This window comes from Rhamphochromis longiceps, linkage group LG23 (genome assembly GCF_057381845.1).
Source record: "Rhamphochromis longiceps isolate RC_006_pf linkage group LG23, R_longiceps_female_GT1.1, whole genome shotgun sequence".
NCBI lineage: Eukaryota > Metazoa > Chordata > Actinopteri > Cichliformes > Cichlidae > Rhamphochromis > Rhamphochromis longiceps.
In genome coordinates this window covers 45766874-45787473 of record NC_140578.1, presented here as the reverse complement: position 1 = coordinate 45787473, position 20600 = coordinate 45766874, and the positions used below count along the sequence as shown (strand labels likewise).

The following is a 20600-nucleotide window of genomic DNA, read 5'->3' as shown; positions in this document are numbered from 1 at the left end:
CACAAGCGTCTTTCAAAAACCCATTTATTTAATCTATCATCATTGATATTATTATGTACAGTTAGAATGTACTGTTCATCTCCCTTAAATAAACAGGCAGCCTTAAAGTGTGAAATAGTCACTTGTCTACTGTCTCAGTGGCTGATAGTGCCCCACAGGCCTCAATGTCAGCTCGAAGCCATTATGTTTCAATTGTTTAATGATAAACAGATTTTGAATGAAAGCGAGGAAACTTCGCTAGCACAAAAAGTGCCTATTCTTTGTTCCCATACGGTTCAGTCATATTACCGTCATTTCCCCCTAAGCTGTTCCCAAAGACACCAGGTTAATACTTGAAAAGGCTGCAGCGATACACAAAAATATCATCAATATTCTGTTTACTTGGTGACAACGTCGCTTTTAGCCTTCAATCAGAAAGCCTGACGTTGGCTAGTTAAGCATCGGGCTAACGTTTAACGCTTTCACTTGAGGGAAGTAACTCGTATTACTGCTACTGCTGTGTAATCTTGGTTCAATTCACAGCATATTCTACAAGTTACCCTGCAATAACTAACTGTTAGAATAGCGCCACCGTATTGTATCGCACTGAGTGCACTTCAATCCTTTATCCCGCGAGTTTGCTAGCTAGCAAAATAATAATACCAATTTTAAACAAATAACATGTGTAACGTACACACTCGAGAAAATTATTTACTAGTACTTACGCAACTCCCCCGTTGTGAAAACGTACAAATCCTTCTTGTATTTTTCGTTTTCCAGCAAACACTCATTAAAACGGCCTCCAGGCACATTAGCGCACTCACCCCCGACTGATCAGGGAGGGGGTGGGGGGTCACACATTGAAACAGACTAACGTGCAGAGGTACAGCCCAGGCAGACAAATGTTGCTTTTAGACTTTGCGACTCGTTTTATTTCTCTATCTGATAAGAAAACTATTCAATCAGATAGTTATTTGTGGTGAATGAAATACGGTTACAGTTTCAAGAAGTTTTAAGCACCAAATCCGAAATCCAAGCACTGCAATATTAAAATCCAATTCAATTTCTTGTTTGCTCCGAAATCTACGACATGACTATATACAGAAAAGCTTGACATGGTATGCAAAAAAAACCCCGAAGACAATACAAATACATGAACAAAAAATGTTTTAACTGTCAGTTATGTCATTTTAAAATTTTCCAAAACTAACATTTTCTTTGATTGATATTAAATTGATTAGGGTCAAGTCTAGTGTGAACAATATTACACAAGCAAGCACGTGTGTGCGCATGCGCACATATTAGAATCCCTTCGATCGCTTGTGACGTGGTAACTTTGCTTTGATCCTTTCTGACGTCATAACTTTGCTTTGATCCCAAAACCTATAAATAGGAGCGCTCACCTGTTACTTTATGCTTAACGGACGTTGACCTGCAGCAACTAAAACCTTTTCGAGAAGTTTTGAGAGCAATTTACGAGAGAAACCAAAACAAGTTCAGTTTTGTTTCTCACCAATCCACAGCGCAAACAGACACATTACACCATGTCAGCCAACCCATCCTTCGGCTCAGATGAGCTTGGAATATCTAAAGGGACCATTTTGGGAGATCACCACATGGTGGAGGCTTTCCTTGGAGAAGGAAGCTTTGGTGTTGTAACGAAATGTCGCGATAAAAAAAACAACAAAACTGTTGCTATTAAAGTCAACAAGAGCGACCCTGAAATTCTGCTCCAGGCAAAACTGGAAATTTTCATCCTGGAGCAGCTACGACGCTTGGATCCAGACAGGTGCAACATTGTCGAATGGAACGGCTATTTCCTCGATGGAGAGCGCATTTGCTTGAATTTCGAACTCCTCGACCAAAGCCTGTCAGACTACATAGGGGACCGGAATAACCGAGGTCTCCCAATGAGAGAAATCAGGCCAATTTTGAATCAGCTCGCAAATGCTCTGTTCCACCTGGGTTCTGTGGGAATAGTGCATGCTGACCTCAAACCTGTCAACATCATGGTTGTGAACCGCAGTGAGTCTCAAGTCAGAGTCAAACTTATAGACTTTGGCATCGCATGTAACACCTCTGCAGTGATTCCTGGTGACTGTGTGGGGACAATTGGTTATTGTGCACCTGAGATTATGCTTGGCACTCCATATGATGAAGCAATTGACATGTGGTCTCTAGGGCTGGTAGCTGTGGAGCTTGCTACAGGGGTGCCTCTCTATCCTGGGGAAGACGATTATGACGTTTTGAAATTCATAATTGAAACCCAGGGTCAGCTACCAGATCATCTTCTAGAGTCTGGCTTGTACACTGACAGCTATTTCATCGAGGATAACCACAACGAACAGCGCTGGACATTTAAGACCCCAGAACAATTTCAATACGAGACAGATTATCGATCCAAGGAAACTCGATCGATAAAACTTAAGTGTCTCAATGACCTCGAAAAACTGCTGAAAGTTAGGCGAGGACCGGAAAATGGCCAAACATTATTTGTAAGGCTAATCAAGGAAATGTTGGCCTTGGATGCAAATCAGCGCATAACACCCTCGGAGGTTCTGAAGCATCCCTTTTTCCACCCTGGCCTCTCAAGGAGAACCCCCTGCACTGACATGAATAGTACAGGGGGAGAACTCCTTGTGCTCTCTCAGCAGCCTTCAAGCTGGAAAAGTCATGGATCGCAAAAATTCAGCTGCAGTTTCCAAAACTCAGTTGAATTTCCTCAAAAAGGAGACATCAACATCTCAGCCAACCCATCTGCCTCTGAAGATGATCTTCAAATAACGGAAGGGACCATTTTAGGAGATCACCACGTGGTAGAGGCCTTCCTTGGAGAAGGAGGCTTTGGTTTGGTAACCAGATGTCGCGATACAAAAAACAACAAAACGGTTGCTATTAAAATCAACAAGAGCGACCCTGAAATTCTGCTCCAGGCAAAACTGGAAATTTTCATCCTGGAGCAGCTACGACGCTTGGATCCAGACAGGTGCAACATTGTCGAATGGAACGGCTATTTCCTCGATGGAGAGCGCATTTGCTTGAATTTCGAACTGCTCGACCAAAGCCTGTGGGACTACATTGGGGACCGGAATAACCGAGGTCTCCCAATGAGAGAACTCAGGCCAATTTTGCATCAGCTCGCAAATGCTCTGTTCCACCTGGGTTCTGTGGGAATAGTGCATGCTGACCTCAAACCTGGAAACATCATGGTTGTGAACCGCACTGAGTCTCCCGTCAAAGTCAAACTCATAGACTTTGGCCTCGCATGTCCTGCTTCTGCAGTGATTCCTGGTGACCGTGTGGGGACAATTGGTTATTGTGCACCTGAGGTTATGCTTGGCATTCCATACGACAAAGCAATCGACACGTGGTCTCTGGGGCTGGTAGCTGTGGAGCTTGCTACAGGGGTGCCTCTCTATCCTGGGGAAGACGATTATGATGTTTTGAAATTCATAATTGAAACCCAGGGTCAGCTACCAGATCATCTTCTAGAGTCTGGCTTGTACACTGACTGCTACTTCATCGAGGATAACTACAACAAACAGCGCTGGACATTTAAGACCCAAGAACAATTTCAATACGAGACATATTATCGATCCAAGGAAACTCGATATATAAAACTTAAGCGTCTCGATGACCTCGAACAACTGCTGAAGGTTAGGCGAGGACCGGAAAATGGCCAATCATTATTTGTAAGGCTAATCAAAGAAATGTTGGCCTTGGATGCAAATCAGCGCATAACACCCTCGGAGGTTCTGAAGCATCCCTTTTTCGACCCTGGCCTCTCAAGGAGAACCCCCTGCACTGATATGAATAACACAGGGGGACAAAACCTTGTGCTCTCTCAGCAGCAATCATCGTTTGGGTGGCCAGAATTCTAGGGGAGCTAGAAATTCTTGTGGAAAAAAAGCCCAAAACAATAACATCAACAAAAACAACCAATGAATGTGGTCTTAAACTTGGGCACAATTTGGCTTGAAATCCATCAACTAATCTCTCAATATTCAAAGCGGAGCAGCAGACAACTTACCATCACATCAGTCCTTCAATCAGACCTACAACAAACGTCTTCCGTCTCTCACCCCAACCGGTCGCAGCAGATGGCCGCCCCTCCCTGAGCCTGGTTCTGCCGGAGGTTTCTTCCTGTAAAAAGGGAGTTTTTCCTTCCCACTGTCGCCAAAGTGCTTGCTCATAGGGGGTCATATGATTGTTGGGTTCTCTGTATGTATTATTGTAGGGTCTACCTTACAATAATACATACAGCCTTGAAGTGACTGGTGATGTGATTTGCTGCTGAATGAATTCGGAACTAATTGGAAATCTGGATATTAATTAAATAAACCTGCTTTGAGCATCAATTAATTGTTGTTTGAAATTCTTTATAAATATATAAATATAGTGCCACACTTCTACTGTTTAAATTGCAACTGTTTCAAACTGACTAATTTATTCATACACTTGAGCATAAACACACGCACAGTAAATGGCCTGTATTTGTACAGCGCTTTACTTAGTCCCCAAGGACCCCAAAGAGCTTTACACTACATTCAGTCATTCACACATTCACACACTGGTAATGGCAGCTACATTGTAGCCACAGCTGCCCTGGGGCGCACTGACAGAACATTGCAGAACCTTCAGCACCTCGTATGAAAAATATTTGACTGTGTGTATGCTTTTAGCGCTGTTTGGATTTGAGAAAATCTAAAATAAATTGAAAATTTTTTTTAGAAGTTGTTTTATACATTTCAGTGGTATATTATGCATACAATAGGACATCTATTTAGATTTACATCTTCCACAGAAAAAACTGCACATTACTGAAACTTAGTATACTGGACTTTGTTGTTGTCCCACACAGGTTCAATTTCGAGTGGTAGATGGCTCAGTGCTAAGTCAACCAAGATTTTATGATAGTGGGCACAATGAGATAGATAAGCTGCTTGTAAACAGTACTTTTATGCTCTCTTTTTCCATTTGGATAAGAAAGAAAGAACCAGGAAACAAAGGCAAACAAATAATCTGTGCCTTTATCCCAGATTCACATTATAGGAACAGCTGCTCAATGACCACTGTAGTCTTTGCTTACTGCACTTTTATCTACATCTATGCAAAGTGATCCACTACACCTACTTTTACAGTTAAATCATTTTATGAGCACTCATGCCATTTTAATCTGAGTTTCTACTCAAATACAATCAGTAAAGAAAAACACAGTCTCTGACGTTTGTTTTGAAGGAAAAGGTATTCCCTGCAAATGTTTATCTGTGTGAGACTATTCAGAAAACAGTAATTTTGTTTTATAGGTGAGATACTTGGCCTCTTTTTTCCTTGTTCTACGTTTGTCTTTTGTCCGATTACTCTGGAACACAAGATGGAAAACTGATATTCTCATGTTAAAAATATAGAAAAAGGATTTTGTCACCCATAAATATTAACTTCTCATGCCTCTAAGCACAAGAAGGAGCCGAAGTGCCCTCTGCAGTTTGTGTGTGGAAGTGCAAAAGCTTAGAGCACCTGGTATTCCCAGGCAGTCTCCCATCGAAGTACTGAAAAAGAAAAAGACCTTTTATTGGTGGCAAATGTCACACAGTTTGATATATGTTATTGTGCTAAACTTCATATGTTACAGCGACAACATGCAAACCTTTGTTGTTAACTGCAGCTTCAAATTGAGCTGCAAAAATGCTTTTCCCGCGGTAACGGTGCTGAAAGCTTTTGCACTTCCACACACAAACTGCACAATCCGTCCTTAACATGGATCAGTCGTCCTGTCCCCTTGGCAGAAAAACAGCCCCATAGCATGATGTTTCCACCCCCATGCTTCACAGTAGGTATGGTGTTCTTGGGATGCAACTCAGTATTCTTCGTCCTCCAAACACGACGAGTTGAGTTTATACCAAAAAGTTCTACTTTGGTTTCATCTGACCACATGACATTCTCCCAATCCTCTGCTGTATCATCCATGTGCTCTCTGGCAAACTTCAGACCGGCCTGGACATGCACTGGCTTCAGCAGCGGAACACGTCTGGCACTGCGGGATTTGATTCCCTGCCGTTGTAGTGTGTTACTGATGGTGACCTTTGTTACTTTGGTCCCAGCTCTCTGCAGGTCATTCACCAGGTCCCCCCGTGTGGTTCTGGGATCTTTGCTCACCGTTCTCATGATCATTTTGACCCCACGGGATGAGATCTTGCGTGGAGCCCCAGATCGAGGGAGATTATCAGTGGTCTTGTATGTCTTCCATTTTCTGATGATTGATCCCACAGTTGATTTTTTCACACCAAGCTGCTTGCCTATTGTAGATTCACTCTTCCCAGTCTGGTGCAGGTCTACAATACTTTTCCTGGTGTCCTTCGAAAGCTCTTTGGTCTTGGCCATGGCGGAGTTTGGAGTCTGACTGTTTGAGGCTGTGGACAGGTGTCTTTTATACAGATGATGAGTTCAAACAGGTGCCATTCATACAGGTAACGAGTGGGGGACAGAAAAGCTTCTTACAGAAGACGTTACAGGTCTGTGAGAGCCAGAGATTTTCCTTGTTTGAGGTGACCAAATACTTATTTTCCACCCTGATTTACGAATAAATTCTTTACAAATCCTACCATGTGGATTCATGGATTTTTTTTTCACATTCTGTCTCTCACAGTTGAAGTGTACCTCTGGTGCAAATTACTGACCTCTGTCATCATTTTAAGTGGGGGGACTTGCACAATCGGTGGCTGACCAAATACTTTTTTGCCCCACTGTATTAGAAAATGAGCTTAAAGAGTGCCTCACATCCGTTTCAACATTTAAACTGTCATTTGTGTGTTGAAGTGCAAAAGCTTACGGCACCTGGTATTCCCAGGCGGTCTCCCATCCAAGTACTGACCAGGCCCGACCCAGCTTGGCTTCCGAGATCAGACGAGATCGGGCGTGTTCAGGGTGGCGTGGCCGTAAGCGAGAGACTGCTTCACAAACAGCCTCTTTATACATGCTGTGATGACACAGTCATGCTTACGTTTTTTTAATGTCCTGTATATAAGTTGAATTGTCCAAAGCACAAAAATGTTGCACTTCCAAATGGTCCTAACACACTGTGTGCTCTGTGTCACTTTAACACTGTGCTGTGAGAAACGAACATGTGTTATTATGGTGACGTTACCGCGGGAAAAGCATTTTTGCAGCTCAGCGTTGAAGCTGCAGTTCGCAAAAAAGGTTTGCATGTTTTCCCTGTAACATGTGAAGCTTAGCACAATACTATATTTTAAAGTGCGTGACATTTGCCAAGTATAAAAGGTCTTTTATAGCGGGCTTCTCTTGCTTACGGCCATACCACCCTGAACACGCCCGATCTCGTCTGATCTCGGAAGCTAAGCAGGGTCGGGCCTGGTCAGTACTTGGATGGGAGACCGCCTGGGAATACCAGGTTCTGTAAGCTTTTGCACTTCCACACACAAACTGCAGAGGGCGCCGCTGCTCACTCAGTGGAGGCAGCTTCAGGAAAAGCTTCATGACAACGCTCCTCATTGCATTTCGCTTTTGTGCAAAACAAAAAAACAACAACAACCAAATATTTAGGAAATACACAAACTTATTTATTCTGTAAATGTACAAAATCTCTGTGGCTAGTCCGTCTGGCCTCAGTCGAGACGAACTTGTTAACCTTGTAGTTTGCAGCGGGCGCAGTGTCAACCTGACACCCATGTGCAACCAGTTTGAACTCTTATTGGCTGCCGACTGCGGTCCCGAAGAGTACTGAATAAATGCGCATCAGTGTGCTACCCTGAGCAGGGAACACGATAGCATGGAGTTTCTAACACGGAGCAAGGTGAAGGTGACGCTACTATGCAGGACCGCCCCTGCTCAGCTTCAGAGATCAGATGAGAACAGGCTGGTATGGCCATAAGTGAGAGGCTTCCTCGACAACGGGGTTCATGTACATACTGTAACCCATTTATTGGGATTTAAAAAACAATTTAGAGTGAAGGATATTGATTAGTTTCTACTTTTTTTAATAGCTGCACATGACAACACAGTTATAATGCATACTTAATGCTGCAATATTCACATCATAAACAATTGTGAGTGTTTGCACAAAAACATCTACAGGTGCTCTGTGCATGTACAGTGATATTGATGTAACGCTTGAAGAATTTGACATTACTACATGAGCGGAAGAGCTCTTTGCGCAAGACTCACTAACCATCCTATTGGAAAATGAGCTTAAAGAGTGCCTCACATCCGTTTCAACATTTAAACTGTCATTTGTGTGTTGAAGTGCAAAAGCTTACGGCACCTGGTATTCCCAGGCGGTCTCCCATCCAAGTACTGACCAGGTCCGACCCAGCTTGGCTTCCGAGATCAGACGAGATCGGGCGTGTTCAGGGTGGCGTGGCCGTAAGCGAGAGACTGCTTCACAAACAGCCTCTTTATACATGCTGTGATGACACAGTCATGCTTACGTTTTTTTTAATGTCCTGTATATAAGTTGAATTGTCCAAAGCACAAAAATGTTGCACTTCCAAATGGTCCTAACACACTGTGTGCTCTGTGTCACTTTAACACTGTGCTGTGAGAAACGAACATGTGTTATTATGGTGACGTTACCGCGGGAAAAGCATTTTTGTAGCTCAGCGTTGAAGCTGCAGTTCGCAAAAAAGGTTTGCATGTTTTCCCTGTAACATGTGAAGCTTAGCACAATACTATATTTTAAAGTGCGTGACATTTGCCAAGTATAAAAGGTCTTTTATAGCGGGCTTCTCTCGCTTACGGCCATACCACCCTGAACACGCCCGATCTCGTCTGATCTCGGAAGCTAAGCAGGGTCGGGCCTGGTCAGTACTTGGATGGGAGACCGCCTGGGAATACCAGGTGCTGTAAGCTTTTGCACTTCCACACACAAACTGCAGAGGGCGCCGCTGCTCACTCAGTGGAGGCAGCTTCAGGAAAAGCTTCATGACAACGCTCCTCATTGCATTTCGCTTTTGTGCAAAACAAAAAAACAACAACAACCAAATATTTAGGAAATACACAAACTTATTTATTCTGTAAATGTACAAAATCTCTGTGGCTAGTCCGTCTGGCCTCAGTCGAGACGAACTTGTTAACCTTGTAGTTTGCAGCGGGCGCAGTGTCAACCTGACACCCATGTGCAACCAGTTTGAACTCTTATTGGCTGCCGACTGCGGTCCCGAAGAGTACTGAATAAATGCGCATCAGTGTGCTACCCTGAGCAGGGAACACGATAGCATGGAGTTTCTAACACGGAGCAAGGTGAAGGTGACGCTACTATGCAGGACCGCCCCTGCTCAGCTTCAGAGATCAGATGAGAACAGGCTGGTATGGCCATAAGTGAGAGGCTTCCTCGACAACGGGGTTCATGTACATACTGTAACCCATTTATTGGGATTTAAAAAACAATTTAGAGTGAAGGATATTGATTAGTTTCTACTTTTTTTAATAGCTGCACATGACAACACAGTTATAATGCATACTTAATGCTGCAATATTCACGTCATAAACAATTGTGAGTCTTTGCACAAAAACATCTACAGGTGCTCTGTGCATGTACAGTGATATTGATGTAACGCTTGAAGAATTTGACATTACTACATGAGCGGAAGAGCTCTTTGCGCAAGACTCACTAACCATCCTATTGGAAAATGAGCTTAAAGAGTGCCTCACATCCGTTTCAACATTTAAACTGTCATTTGTGTGTTGAAGTGCAAAAGCTTACGGCACCTGGTATTCCCAGGGGGTCTCCCATCCAAGTACTGACCAGGCCCGACCCAGCTTGGCTTCCGAGATCAGACGAGATCGGGCGTGTTCAGGGTGGCGTGGCCGTAAGCGAGAGACTGCTTCACAAACAGCCTCTTTATACATGCTGTGATGACACAGTCATGCTTACGTTTTTTTTAATGTCCTGTATATAAGTTGAATTGTCCAAAGCACAAAAATGTTGCACTTCCAAATGGTCCTAACACACTGTGTGCTCTGTGTCACTTTAACACTGTGCTGTGAGAAACGAACATGTGTTATTATGGTGACGTTACCGCGGGAAAAGCATTTTTGTAGCTCAGCGTTGAAGCTGCAGTTCGCAAAAAAGGTTTGCATGTTTTCCCTGTAACATGTGAAGCTTAGCACAATACTATATTTTAAAGTGCGTGACATTTGCCAAGTATAAAAGGTCTTTTATAGCGGGCTTCTCTCGCTTACGGCCATACCACCCTGAACACGCCTGATCTCGGAAGCTAAGCAGGGTCGGGCCTGGTCAGTACTTGGATGGGAGACCGCCTGGGAATACCAGGTGCTGTAAGCTTTTGCACTTCCACACACAAACTGCAGAGGGCGCCGCTGCTCACTCAGTGGAGGCAGCTTCAGGAAAAGCTTCATGACAACGCTCCTCATTGCATTTCGCTTTTGTGCAAAACAAAAAAACAACAACAACCAAATATTTAGGAAATACACAAACTTATTTATTCTGTAAATGTACAAAATCTCTGTGGCTAGTCCGTCTGGCCTCAGTCGAGACGAACTTGTTAACCTTGTAGTTTGCAGCGGGCGCAGTGTCAGCCTGACACCCATGTGCAACCAGTTTGAACTCTTATTGGCTGCCGACTGCGGTCCCGAAGAGTACTGAATAAATGCGCATCAGTGTGCTACCCTGAGCAGGGAACACGATAGCATGGAGTTTCTAACACGGAGCAAGGTGAAGGTGACGCTACTATGCAGGACCGCCCCTGCTCAGCTTCAGAGATCAGATGAGAACAGGCTGGTATGGCCATAAGTGAGAGGCTTCCTCGACAACGGGGTTCATGTAGATACTGTAACCCATTTATTGGGATTTAAAAAACAATTTAGAGTGAAGGATATTGATTAGTTTCTACTTTTTTTAATAGCTGCACATGACAACACAGTTATAATGCATACTTAATGCTGCAATATTCACGTCATAAACAATTGTGAGTCTTTGCACAAAAACATCTACAGGTGCTCTGTGCATGTACAGTGATATTGATGTAACGCTTGAAGAATTTGACATTACTACATGAGCGGAAGAGCTCTTTGCGCAAGACTCACTAACCATCCTATTGGAAAATGAGCTTAAAGAGTGCCTCACATCCGTTTCAACATTTAAACTGTCATTTGTGTGTTGAAGTGCAAAAGCTTACGGCACCTGGTATTCCCAGGCGGTCTCCCATCCAAGTACTGACCAGGCCCGACCCAGCTTGGCTTCCGAGATCAGACGAGATCGGGCGTGTTCAGGGTGGCGTGGCCGTAAGCGAGAGACTGCTTCACAAACAGCCTCTTTATACATGCTGTGATGACACAGTCATGCTTACGTTTTTTTAATGTCCTGTATATAAGTTGAATTGTCCAAAGCACAAAAATGTTGCACTTCCAAATGGTCCTAACACACTGTGTGCTCTGTGTCACTTTAACACTGTGCTGTGAGAAACGAACATGTGTTATTATGGTGACGTTACCGCGGGAAAAGCATTTTTGCAGCTCAGCGTTGAAGCTGCAGTTCGCAAAAAAGGTTTGCATGTTTTCCCTGTAACATGTGAAGCTTAGCACAATACTATATTTTAAAGTGCGTGACATTTGCCAAGTATAAAAGGTCTTTTATAGCGGGCTTCTCTCGCTTACGGCCATACCACCCTGAACACGCCCGATCTCGTCTGATCTCGGAAGCTAAGCAGGGTCGGGCCTGGTCAGTACTTGGATGGGAGACCGCCTGGGAATACCAAGTGCTGTAAGCTTTTGCACTCCCACACACAAACTGCAGAGGGCGCCGCTGCTCACTCAGTGGAGGCAGCTTCAGGAAAAGCTTCATGACAACGCTCCTCATTGCATTTCGCTTTTGTGCAAAACAAAAAAACAACAACAACCAAATATTTAGGAAATACACAAACTTATTTATTCTGTAAATGTACAAAATCTCTGTGGCTAGTCCGTCTGGCCTCAGTCGAGACGAACTTGTTAACCTTGTAGTTTGCAGCGGGCGCAGTGTCAGCCTGACACCCATGTGCAACCAGTTTGAACTCTTATTGGCTGCCGACTGCGGTCCCGAAGAGTACTGAATAAATGCGCATCAGTGTGCTACCCTGAGCAGGGAACACGATATCATGGAGTTTCTAACACGGAGCAAGGTGAAGGTGACGCTACTATGCAGGACCGCCCCTGCTCAGCTTCAGAGATCAGATGAGAACAGGCTGGTATGGCCATAAGTGAGAGGCTTCCTCGACAACGGGGTTCATGTACATACTGTAACCCATTTATTGGGATTTAAAAAACAATTTAGAGTGAAGGATATTGATTAGTTTCTACTTTTTTTAATAGCTGCACATGACAACACAGTTATAATGCATACTTAATGCTGCAATATTCACGTCATAAACAATTGTGAGTCTTTGCACAAAAACATCTACAGGTGCTCTGTGCATGTACAGTGATATTGATGTAACGCTTGAAGAATTTGACATTACTACATGAGCGGAAGAGCTCTTTGCGCAAGACTCACTAACCATCCTATTGGAAAATGAGCTTAAAGAGTGCCTCACATCCGTTTCAACATTTAAACTGTCATTTGTGTGTTGAAGTGCAAAAGCTTACGGCACCTGGTATTCCCAGGCGGTCTCCCATCCAAGTACTGACCAGGCCCGACCCAGCTTGGCTTCCGAGATCAGACGAGATCGGGCGTGTTCAGGGTGGCGTGGCCGTAAGCGAGAGACTGCTTCACAAACAGCCTCTTTATACATGCTGTGATGACACAGTCATGCTTACGTTTTTTTTAATGTCCTGTATATAAGTTGAATTGTCCAAAGCACAAAAATGTTGCACTTCCAAATGGTCCTAACACACTGTGTGCTCTGTGTCACTTTAACACTGTGCTGTGAGAAACGAACATGTGTTATTATGGTGACGTTACCGCGGGAAAAGCATTTTTGCAGCTCAGCGTTGAAGCTGCAGTTCGCAAAAAAGGTTTGCATGTTTTCCCTGTAACATGTGAAGCTTAGCACAATACTATATTTTAAAGTGCGTGACATTTGCCAAGTATAAAAGGTCTTTTATAGCGGGCTTCTCTTGCTTACGGCCATACCACCCTGAACACGCCCGATCTCGTCTGATCTCGGAAGCTAAGCAGGGTCGGGCCTGGTCAGTACTTGGATGGGAGACCGCCTGGGAATACCAGGTGCTGTAAGCTTTTGCACTTCCACACACAAACTGCAGAGGGCGCCGCTGCTCACTCAGTGGAGGCAGCTTCAGGAAAAGCTTCATGACAACGCTCCTCATTGCATTTCGCTTTTGTGCAAAACAAAAAAACAACAACAACCAAATATTTAGGAAATACACAAACTTATTTATTCTGTAAATGTACAAAATCTCTGTGGCTAGTCCGTCTGGCCTCAGTCGAGACGAACTTGTTAACCTTGTAGTTTGCAGCGGGCGCAGTGTCAGCCTGACACCCATGTGCAACCAGTTTGAACTCTTATTGGCTGCCGACTGCGGTCCCGAAGAGTACTGAATAAATGCGCATCAGTGTGCTACCCTGAGCAGGGAACACGATAGCATGGAGTTTCTAACACGGAGCAAGGTGAAGGTGACGCTACTATGCAGGACCGCCCCTGCTCAGCTTCAGAGATCAGATGAGAACAGGCTGGTATGGCCATAAGTGAGAGGCTTCCTCGACAACGGGGTTCATGTAGATACTGTAACCCATTTATTGGGATTTAAAAAACAATTTAGAGTGAAGGATATTGATTAGTTTCTACTTTTTTTAATAGCTGCACATGACAACACAGTTATAATGCATACTTAATGCTGCAATATTCACGTCATAAACAATTGTGAGTCTTTGCACAAAAACATCTACAGGTGCTCTGTGCATGTACAGTGATATTGATGTAACGCTTGAAGAATTTGACATTACTACATGAGCGGAAGAGCTCTTTGCGCAAGACTCACTAACCATCCTATTGGAAAATGAGCTTAAAGAGTGCCTCACATCCGTTTCAACATTTAAACTGTCATTTGTGTGTTGAAGTGCAAAAGCTTACGGCACCTGGTATTCCCAGGCGGTCTCCCATCCAAGTACTGACCAGGCCCGACCCAGCTTGGCTTCCGAGATCAGACGAGATCGGGCGTGTTCAGGGTGGCGTGGCCGTAAGCGAGAGACTGCTTCACAAACAGCCTCTTTATACATGCTGTGATGACACAGTCATGCTTACGTTTTTTTTAATGTCCTGTATATAAGTTGAATTGTCCAAAGCACAAAAATGTTGCACTTCCAAATGGTCCTAACACACTGTGTGCTCTGTGTCACTTTAACACTGTGCTGTGAGAAACGAACATGTGTTATTATGGTGACGTTACCGCGGGAAAAGCATTTTTGCAGCTCAGCGTTGAAGCTGCAGTTCGCAAAAAAGGTTTGCATGTTTTCCCTGTAACATGTGAAGCTTAGCACAATACTATATTTTAAAGTGCGTGACATTTGCCAAGTATAAAAGGTCTTTTATAGCGGGCTTCTCTCGCTTACGGCCATACCACCCTGAACACGCCCGATCTCGTCTGATCTCGGAAGCTAAGCAGGGTAGGGCCTGGTCAGTACTTGGATGGGAGACCGCCTGGGAATACCAGGTGCTGTAAGCTTTTGCACTTCCACACACAAACTGCAGAGGGCGCCGCTGCTCACTCAGTGGAGGCAGCTTCAGGAAAAGCTTCATGACAACGCTCCTCATTGCATTTCGCTTTTGTGCAAAACAAAAAAACAACAACAACCAAATATTTAGGAAATACACAAACTTATTTATTCTGTAAATGTACAAAATCTCTGTGGCTAGTCCGTCTGGCCTCAGTCGAGACGAACTTGTTAACCTTGTAGTTTGCAGCGGGCGCAGTGTCAACCTGACACCCATGTGCAACCAGTTTGAACTCTTATTGGCTGCCGACTGCGGTCCCGAAGAGTACTGAATAAATGCGCATCAGTGTGCTACCCTGAGCAGGGAACACGATAGCATGGAGTTTCTAACACGGAGCAAGGTGAAGGTGACGCTACTATGCAGGACCGCCCCTGCTCAGCTTCAGAGATCAGATGAGAACAGGCTGGTATGGCCATAAGTGAGAGGCTTCCTCGACAACGGGGTTCATGTACATACTGTAACCCATTTATTGGGATTTAAAAAACAATTTAGAGTGAAGGATATTGATTAGTTTCTACTTTTTTTAATAGCTGCACATGACAACACAGTTATAATGCATACTTAATGCTGCAATATTCACGTCATAAACAATTGTGAGTGTTTGCACAAAAACATCTACAGGTGCTCTGTGCATGTACAGTGATATTGATGTAACGCTTGAAGAATTTGACATTACTACATGAGCGGAAGAGCTCTTTGCGCAAGACTCACTAACCATCCTATTGGAAAATGAGCTTAAAGAGTGCCTCACATCCGTTTCAACATTTAAACTGTCATTTGTGTGTTGAAGTGCAAAAGCTTACGGCACCTGGTATTCCCAGGCGGTCTCCCATCCAAGTACTGACCAGGTCCGACCCAGCTTGGCTTCCGAGATCAGACGAGATCGGGCGTGTTCAGGGTGGCGTGGCCGTAAGCGAGAGACTGCTTCACAAACAGCCTCTTTATACATGCTGTGATGACACAGTCATGCTTACGTTTTTTTTAATGTCCTGTATATAAGTTGAATTGTCCAAAGCACAAAAATGTTGCACTTCCAAATGGTCCTAACACACTGTGTGCTCTGTGTCACTTTAACACTGTGCTGTGAGAAACGAACATGTGTTATTATGGTGACGTTACCGCGGGAAAAGCATTTTTGTAGCTCAGCGTTGAAGCTGCAGTTCGCAAAAAAGGTTTGCATGTTTTCCCTGTAACATGTGAAGCTTAGCACAATACTATATTTTAAAGTGCGTGACATTTGCCAAGTATAAAAGGTATTTTATAGCGGGCTTCTCTCGCTTACGGCCATACCACCCTGAACACGCCCGATCTCGTCTGATCTCGGAAGCTAAGCAGGGTCGGGCCTGGTCAGTACTTGGATGGGAGACCGCCTGGGAATACCAGGTGCTGTAAGCTTTTGCACTCCCACACACAAACTGCAGAGGGCGCCGCTGCTCACTCAGTGGAGGCAGCTTCAGGAAAAGCTTCATGACAACGCTCCTCATTGCATTTCGCTTTTGTGCAAAACAAAAAAACAACAACAACCAAATATTTAGGAAATACACAAACTTATTTATTCTGTAAATGTACAAAATCTCTGTGGCTAGTCCGTCTGGCCTCAGTCGAGACGAACTTGTTAACCTTGTAGTTTGCAGCGGGCGCAGTGTCAGCCTGACACCCATGTGCAACCAGTTTGAACTCTTATTGGCTGCCGACTGCGGTCCCGAAGAGTACTGAATAAATGCGCATCAGTGTGCTACCCTGAGCAGGGAACACGATAGCATGGAGTTTCTAACACGGAGCAAGGTGAAGGTGACGCTACTATGCAGGACCGCCCCTGCTCAGCTTCAGAGATCAGATGAGAACAGGCTGGTATGGCCATAAGTGAGAGGCTTCCTCGACAACGGGGTTCATGTACATACTGTAACCCATTTATTGGGATTTAAAAAACAATTTAGAGTGAAGGATATTGATTAGTTTCTACTTTTTTTAATAGCTGCACATGACAACACAGTTATAATGCATACTTAATGCTGCAATATTCACGTCATAAACAATTGTGAGTCTTTGCACAAAAACATCTACAGGTGCTCTGTGCATGTACAGTGATATTGATGTAACGCTTGAAGAATTTGACATTACTACATGAGCGGAAGAGCTCTTTGCGCAAGACTCACTAACCATCCTATTGGAAAATGAGCTTAAAGAGTGCCTCACATCCGTTTCAACATTTAAACTGTCATTTGTGTGTTGAAGTGCAAAAGCTTACGGCACCTGGTATTCCCAGGCGGTCTCCCATCCAAGTACTGACCAGGCCCGACCCAGCTTGGCTTCCGAGATCAGACGAGATCGGGCGTGTTCAGGGTGGCGTGGCCGTAAGCGAGAGACTGCTTCACAAACAGCCTCTTTATACATGCTGTGATGACACAGTCATGCTTACGTTTTTTTTAATGTCCTGTATATAAGTTGAATTGTCCAAAGCACAAAAATGTTGCACTTCCAAATGGTCCTAACACACTGTGTGCTCTGTGTCACTTTAACACTGTGCTGTGAGAAACGAACATGTGTTATTATGGTGACGTTACCGCGGGAAAAGCATTTTTGCAGCTCAGCGTTGAAGCTGCAGTTCGCAAAAAAGGTTTGCATGTTTTCCCTGTAACATGTGAAGCTTAGCACAATACTATATTTTAAAGTGCGTGACATTTGCCAAGTATAAAAGGTCTTTTATAGCGGGCTTCTCTCGCTTACGGCCATACCACCCTGAACACGCCCGATCTCGTCTGATCTCGGAAGCTAAGCAGGGTAGGGCCTGGTCAGTACTTGGATGGGAGACCGCCTGGGAATACCAGGTGCTGTAAGCTTTTGCACTTCCACACACAAACTGCAGAGGGCGCCGCTGCTCACTCAGTGGAGGCAGCTTCAGGAAAAGCTTCATGACAACGCTCCTCATTGCATTTCGCTTTTGTGCAAAACAAAAAAACAACAACAACCAAATATTTAGGAAATACACAAACTTATTTATTCTGTAAATGTACAAAATCTCTGTGGCTAGTCCGTCTGGCCTCAGTCGAGACGAACTTGTTAACCTTGTAGTTTGCAGCGGGCGCAGTGTCAACCTGACACCCATGTGCAACCAGTTTGAACTCTTATTGGCTGCCGACTGCGGTCCCGAAGAGTACTGAATAAATGCGCATCAGTGTGCTACCCTGAGCAGGGAACACGATAGCATGGAGTTTCTAACACGGAGCAAGGTGAAGGTGACGCTACTATGCAGGACCGCCCCTGCTCAGCTTCAGAGATCAGATGAGAACAGGCTGGTATGGCCATAAGTGAGAGGCTTCCTCGACAACGGGGTTCATGTACATACTGTAACCCATTTATTGGGATTTAAAAAACAATTTAGAGTGAAGGATATTGATTAGTTTCTACTTTTTTTAATAGCTGCACATGACAACACAGTTATAATGCATACTTAATGCTGCAATATTCACGTCATAAACAATTGTGAGTCTTTGCACAAAAACATCTACAGGTGCTCTGTGCATGTACAGTGATACTGATGTAACGCTTGAAGAATTTGACATTACTACATGAGCGGAAGAGCTCTTTGCGCAAGACTCACTAACCATCCTATTGGAAAATGAGCTTAAAGAGTGCCTCACATCCGTTTCAACATTTAAACTGTCATTTGTGTGTTGAAGTGCAAAAGCTTACGGCACCTGGTATTCCCAGGGGGTCTCCCATCCAAGTACTGACCAGGCCCGACCCAGCTTGGCTTCCGAGATCAGACGAGATCGGGCGTGTTCAGGGTGGCGTGGCCGTAAGCGAGAGACTGCTTCACAAACAGCCTCTTTATACATGCTGTGATGACACAGTCATGCTTACGTTTTTTTTAATGTCCTGTATATAAGTTGAATTGTCCAAAGCACAAAAATGTTGCACTTCCAAATGGTCCTAACACACTGTGTGCTCTGTGTCACTTTAACACTGTGCTGTGAGAAACGAACATGTGTTATTATGGTGACGTTACCGCGGGAAAAGCATTTTTGTAGCTCAGCGTTGAAGCTGCAGTTCGCAAAAAAGGTTTGCATGTTTTCCCTGTAACATGTGAAGCTTAGCACAATACTATATTTTAAAGTGCGTGACATTTGCCAAGTATAAAAGGTATTTTATAGCGGGCTTCTCTTACTTACGGCCATACCACCCTGAACACGCCCGATCTCGTCTGATCTCGGAAGCTAAGCAGGGTCGGGCCTGGTCAGTACTTGGATGGGAGACCGCCTGGGAATACCAGGTGCTGTAAGCTTTTGCACTTCCACACACAAACTGCAGAGGGCGCCGCTGCTCACTCAGTGGAGGCAGCTTCAGGAAAAGCTTCATGACAACGCTCCTCATTGCATTTCGCTTTTGTGCAAAACAAAAAAACAACAACAACCAAATATTTAGGAAATACACAAACTTATTTATTCTGTAAATGTACAAAATCTCTGTGGCTAGTCCGTCTGGCCTCAGTCGAGACGAACTTGTTAACCTTGTAGTTTGCAGCGGGCGCAGTGTCAACCTGACACCCATGTGCAACCAGTTTGAACTCTTATTGGCTGCCGACTGCGGTCCCGAAGAGTACTGAATAAATGCGCATCAGTGTGCTACCCTGAGCAGGGAACACGATAGCATGGAGTTTCTAACACGGAGCAAGGTGAAGGTGACGCTACTATGCAGGACCGCCCCTGCTCAGCTTCAGAGATCAGATGAGAACAGGCTGGTATGGCCATAAGTGAGAGGCTTCCTCGACAACGGGGTTCATGTAGATACTGTAACCCATTTATTGGGATTTAAAAAACAATTTAGAGTGAAGGATATTGATTAGTTTCTACTTTTTTTAATAGCTGCACATGACAACACAGTTATAATGCATACTTAATGCTGCAATATTCACGTCATAAACAATTGTGAGTCTTTGCACAAAAACATCTACAGGTGCTCTGTGCATGTACAGTGATATTGATGTAACGCTTGAAGAATTTGACATTACTACATGAGCGGAAGAGCTCTTTGCGCAAGACTCACTAACCATCCTATTGGAAAATGAGCTTAAAGAGTGCCTCACATCCGTTTCAACATTTAAACTGTCATTTGTGTGTTGAAGTGCAAAAGCTTACGGCACCTGGTATTCCCAGGGGGTCTCCCATCCAAGTACTGACCAGGCCCGACCCAGCTTGGCTTCCGAGATCAGACGAGATCGGGCGTGTTCAGGGTGGCGTGGCCGTAAGCGAGAGACTGCTTCACAAACAGCCTCTTTATACATGCTGTGATGACACAGTCATGCTTACGTTTTTTTTAATGTCCTGTATATAAGTTGAATTGTCCAAAGCACAAAAATGTTGCACTTCCAAATGGTCCTAACACACTGTGTGCTCTGTGTCACTTTAACACTGTGCTGTGAGAAACGAACATGTGTTATTATGGTGACGTTACCGCGGGAAAAGCATTTTTGTAGCTCAGCGTTGAAGCTGCAGTTCGCAAAAAAGGTTTGCATGTTTTCCCTGTAACATGTGAAGCTTAGCACAATACTATATTTTAAAGTGCGTGACATTTGCCAAGTATAAAAGGTATTTTATAGCGGGCTTCTCTTGCTTACGGCCATACCACCCTGAACACGCCCGATCTCGTCTGATCTCGGAAGCTAAGCAGGGTCGGGCCTGGTCAGTACTTGGATGGGAGACCGCCTGGGAATACCAGGTGCTGTAAGCTTTTGCACTTCCACACACAAACTGCAGAGGGCGCCGCTGCTCACTCAGTGGAGGCAGCTTCAGGAAAAGCTTCATGACAACGCTCCTCATTGCATTTCGCTTTTGTGCAAAACAAAAAAACAACAACAACCAAATATTTAGGAAATACACAAACTTATTTATTCTGTAAATGTACAAAATCTCTGTGGCTAGTCCGTCTGGCCTCAGT

General features: G+C 44.3%; 1 protein-coding gene, 19 non-coding genes and 1 pseudogene across 20 annotated transcripts; 11 read left to right on the top strand and 10 right to left on the bottom strand.

The window, feature by feature from the left end:
• The first annotated feature begins 1523 nt into the window (after window positions 1–1523).
• Window positions 1524–3860, top strand: LOC146642894 (uncharacterized). Its single transcript, XM_085399327.1, has one exon. It carries the CDS (start codon window positions 1524–1526, stop codon window positions 3858–3860), a length of 2337 nt encoding a protein of 778 aa, XP_085255453.1.
• A 2941-nt stretch (window positions 3861–6801) lies between these two features.
• LOC146642893 (5S ribosomal RNA) lies at window positions 6802–6920 on the bottom strand. Its single transcript, XR_014909819.1, has one exon. It is a non-coding gene; the product is annotated as a 5S ribosomal RNA (ribosomal RNA).
• Window positions 6921–7280: 360 nt separating this feature from the next.
• On the top strand, window positions 7281–7399 carry LOC146642892 (5S ribosomal RNA). Its single transcript, XR_014909877.1, has one exon. It is a non-coding gene; the product is annotated as a 5S ribosomal RNA (ribosomal RNA).
• Window positions 7400–8245: 846 nt separating this feature from the next.
• LOC146642891 (5S ribosomal RNA) lies at window positions 8246–8364 on the bottom strand. The gene has a single exon (XR_014909823.1). It is a non-coding gene; the product is annotated as a 5S ribosomal RNA (ribosomal RNA).
• A 361-nt stretch (window positions 8365–8725) lies between these two features.
• On the top strand, window positions 8726–8844 carry LOC146642890 (5S ribosomal RNA). The gene has a single exon (XR_014909869.1). It is a non-coding gene; the product is annotated as a 5S ribosomal RNA (ribosomal RNA).
• An 846-nt stretch (window positions 8845–9690) lies between these two features.
• LOC146642889 (5S ribosomal RNA) lies at window positions 9691–9809 on the bottom strand. Its single transcript, XR_014909807.1, has one exon. It is a non-coding gene; the product is annotated as a 5S ribosomal RNA (ribosomal RNA).
• A 361-nt stretch (window positions 9810–10170) lies between these two features.
• LOC146642888 (5S ribosomal RNA) lies at window positions 10171–10279 on the top strand (annotated as a pseudogene).
• Window positions 10280–11125: 846 nt separating this feature from the next.
• LOC146642887 (5S ribosomal RNA) lies at window positions 11126–11244 on the bottom strand. The gene has a single exon (XR_014909818.1). It is a non-coding gene; the product is annotated as a 5S ribosomal RNA (ribosomal RNA).
• A 360-nt stretch (window positions 11245–11604) lies between these two features.
• Window positions 11605–11723, top strand: LOC146642886 (5S ribosomal RNA). Its single transcript, XR_014909878.1, has one exon. It is a non-coding gene; the product is annotated as a 5S ribosomal RNA (ribosomal RNA).
• An 846-nt stretch (window positions 11724–12569) lies between these two features.
• Window positions 12570–12688, bottom strand: LOC146642885 (5S ribosomal RNA). The gene has a single exon (XR_014909816.1). It is a non-coding gene; the product is annotated as a 5S ribosomal RNA (ribosomal RNA).
• A 361-nt stretch (window positions 12689–13049) lies between these two features.
• LOC146642884 (5S ribosomal RNA) lies at window positions 13050–13168 on the top strand. The gene has a single exon (XR_014909868.1). It is a non-coding gene; the product is annotated as a 5S ribosomal RNA (ribosomal RNA).
• Window positions 13169–14014: 846 nt separating this feature from the next.
• LOC146642883 (5S ribosomal RNA) lies at window positions 14015–14133 on the bottom strand. The gene has a single exon (XR_014909815.1). It is a non-coding gene; the product is annotated as a 5S ribosomal RNA (ribosomal RNA).
• Window positions 14134–14494: 361 nt separating this feature from the next.
• Window positions 14495–14613, top strand: LOC146642882 (5S ribosomal RNA). The gene has a single exon (XR_014909839.1). It is a non-coding gene; the product is annotated as a 5S ribosomal RNA (ribosomal RNA).
• An 846-nt stretch (window positions 14614–15459) lies between these two features.
• LOC146642881 (5S ribosomal RNA) lies at window positions 15460–15578 on the bottom strand. Its single transcript, XR_014909822.1, has one exon. It is a non-coding gene; the product is annotated as a 5S ribosomal RNA (ribosomal RNA).
• Window positions 15579–15939: 361 nt separating this feature from the next.
• LOC146642880 (5S ribosomal RNA) lies at window positions 15940–16058 on the top strand. Its single transcript, XR_014909867.1, has one exon. It is a non-coding gene; the product is annotated as a 5S ribosomal RNA (ribosomal RNA).
• An 846-nt stretch (window positions 16059–16904) lies between these two features.
• On the bottom strand, window positions 16905–17023 carry LOC146642879 (5S ribosomal RNA). The gene has a single exon (XR_014909814.1). It is a non-coding gene; the product is annotated as a 5S ribosomal RNA (ribosomal RNA).
• A 361-nt stretch (window positions 17024–17384) lies between these two features.
• Window positions 17385–17503, top strand: LOC146642878 (5S ribosomal RNA). The gene has a single exon (XR_014909838.1). It is a non-coding gene; the product is annotated as a 5S ribosomal RNA (ribosomal RNA).
• An 846-nt stretch (window positions 17504–18349) lies between these two features.
• LOC146642877 (5S ribosomal RNA) lies at window positions 18350–18468 on the bottom strand. Its single transcript, XR_014909805.1, has one exon. It is a non-coding gene; the product is annotated as a 5S ribosomal RNA (ribosomal RNA).
• Window positions 18469–18829: 361 nt separating this feature from the next.
• Window positions 18830–18948, top strand: LOC146642876 (5S ribosomal RNA). Its single transcript, XR_014909874.1, has one exon. It is a non-coding gene; the product is annotated as a 5S ribosomal RNA (ribosomal RNA).
• An 846-nt stretch (window positions 18949–19794) lies between these two features.
• LOC146642875 (5S ribosomal RNA) lies at window positions 19795–19913 on the bottom strand. The gene has a single exon (XR_014909804.1). It is a non-coding gene; the product is annotated as a 5S ribosomal RNA (ribosomal RNA).
• A 361-nt stretch (window positions 19914–20274) lies between these two features.
• LOC146642874 (5S ribosomal RNA) lies at window positions 20275–20393 on the top strand. Its single transcript, XR_014909866.1, has one exon. It is a non-coding gene; the product is annotated as a 5S ribosomal RNA (ribosomal RNA).
• Window positions 20394–20600: the final 207 nt, after the last annotated feature.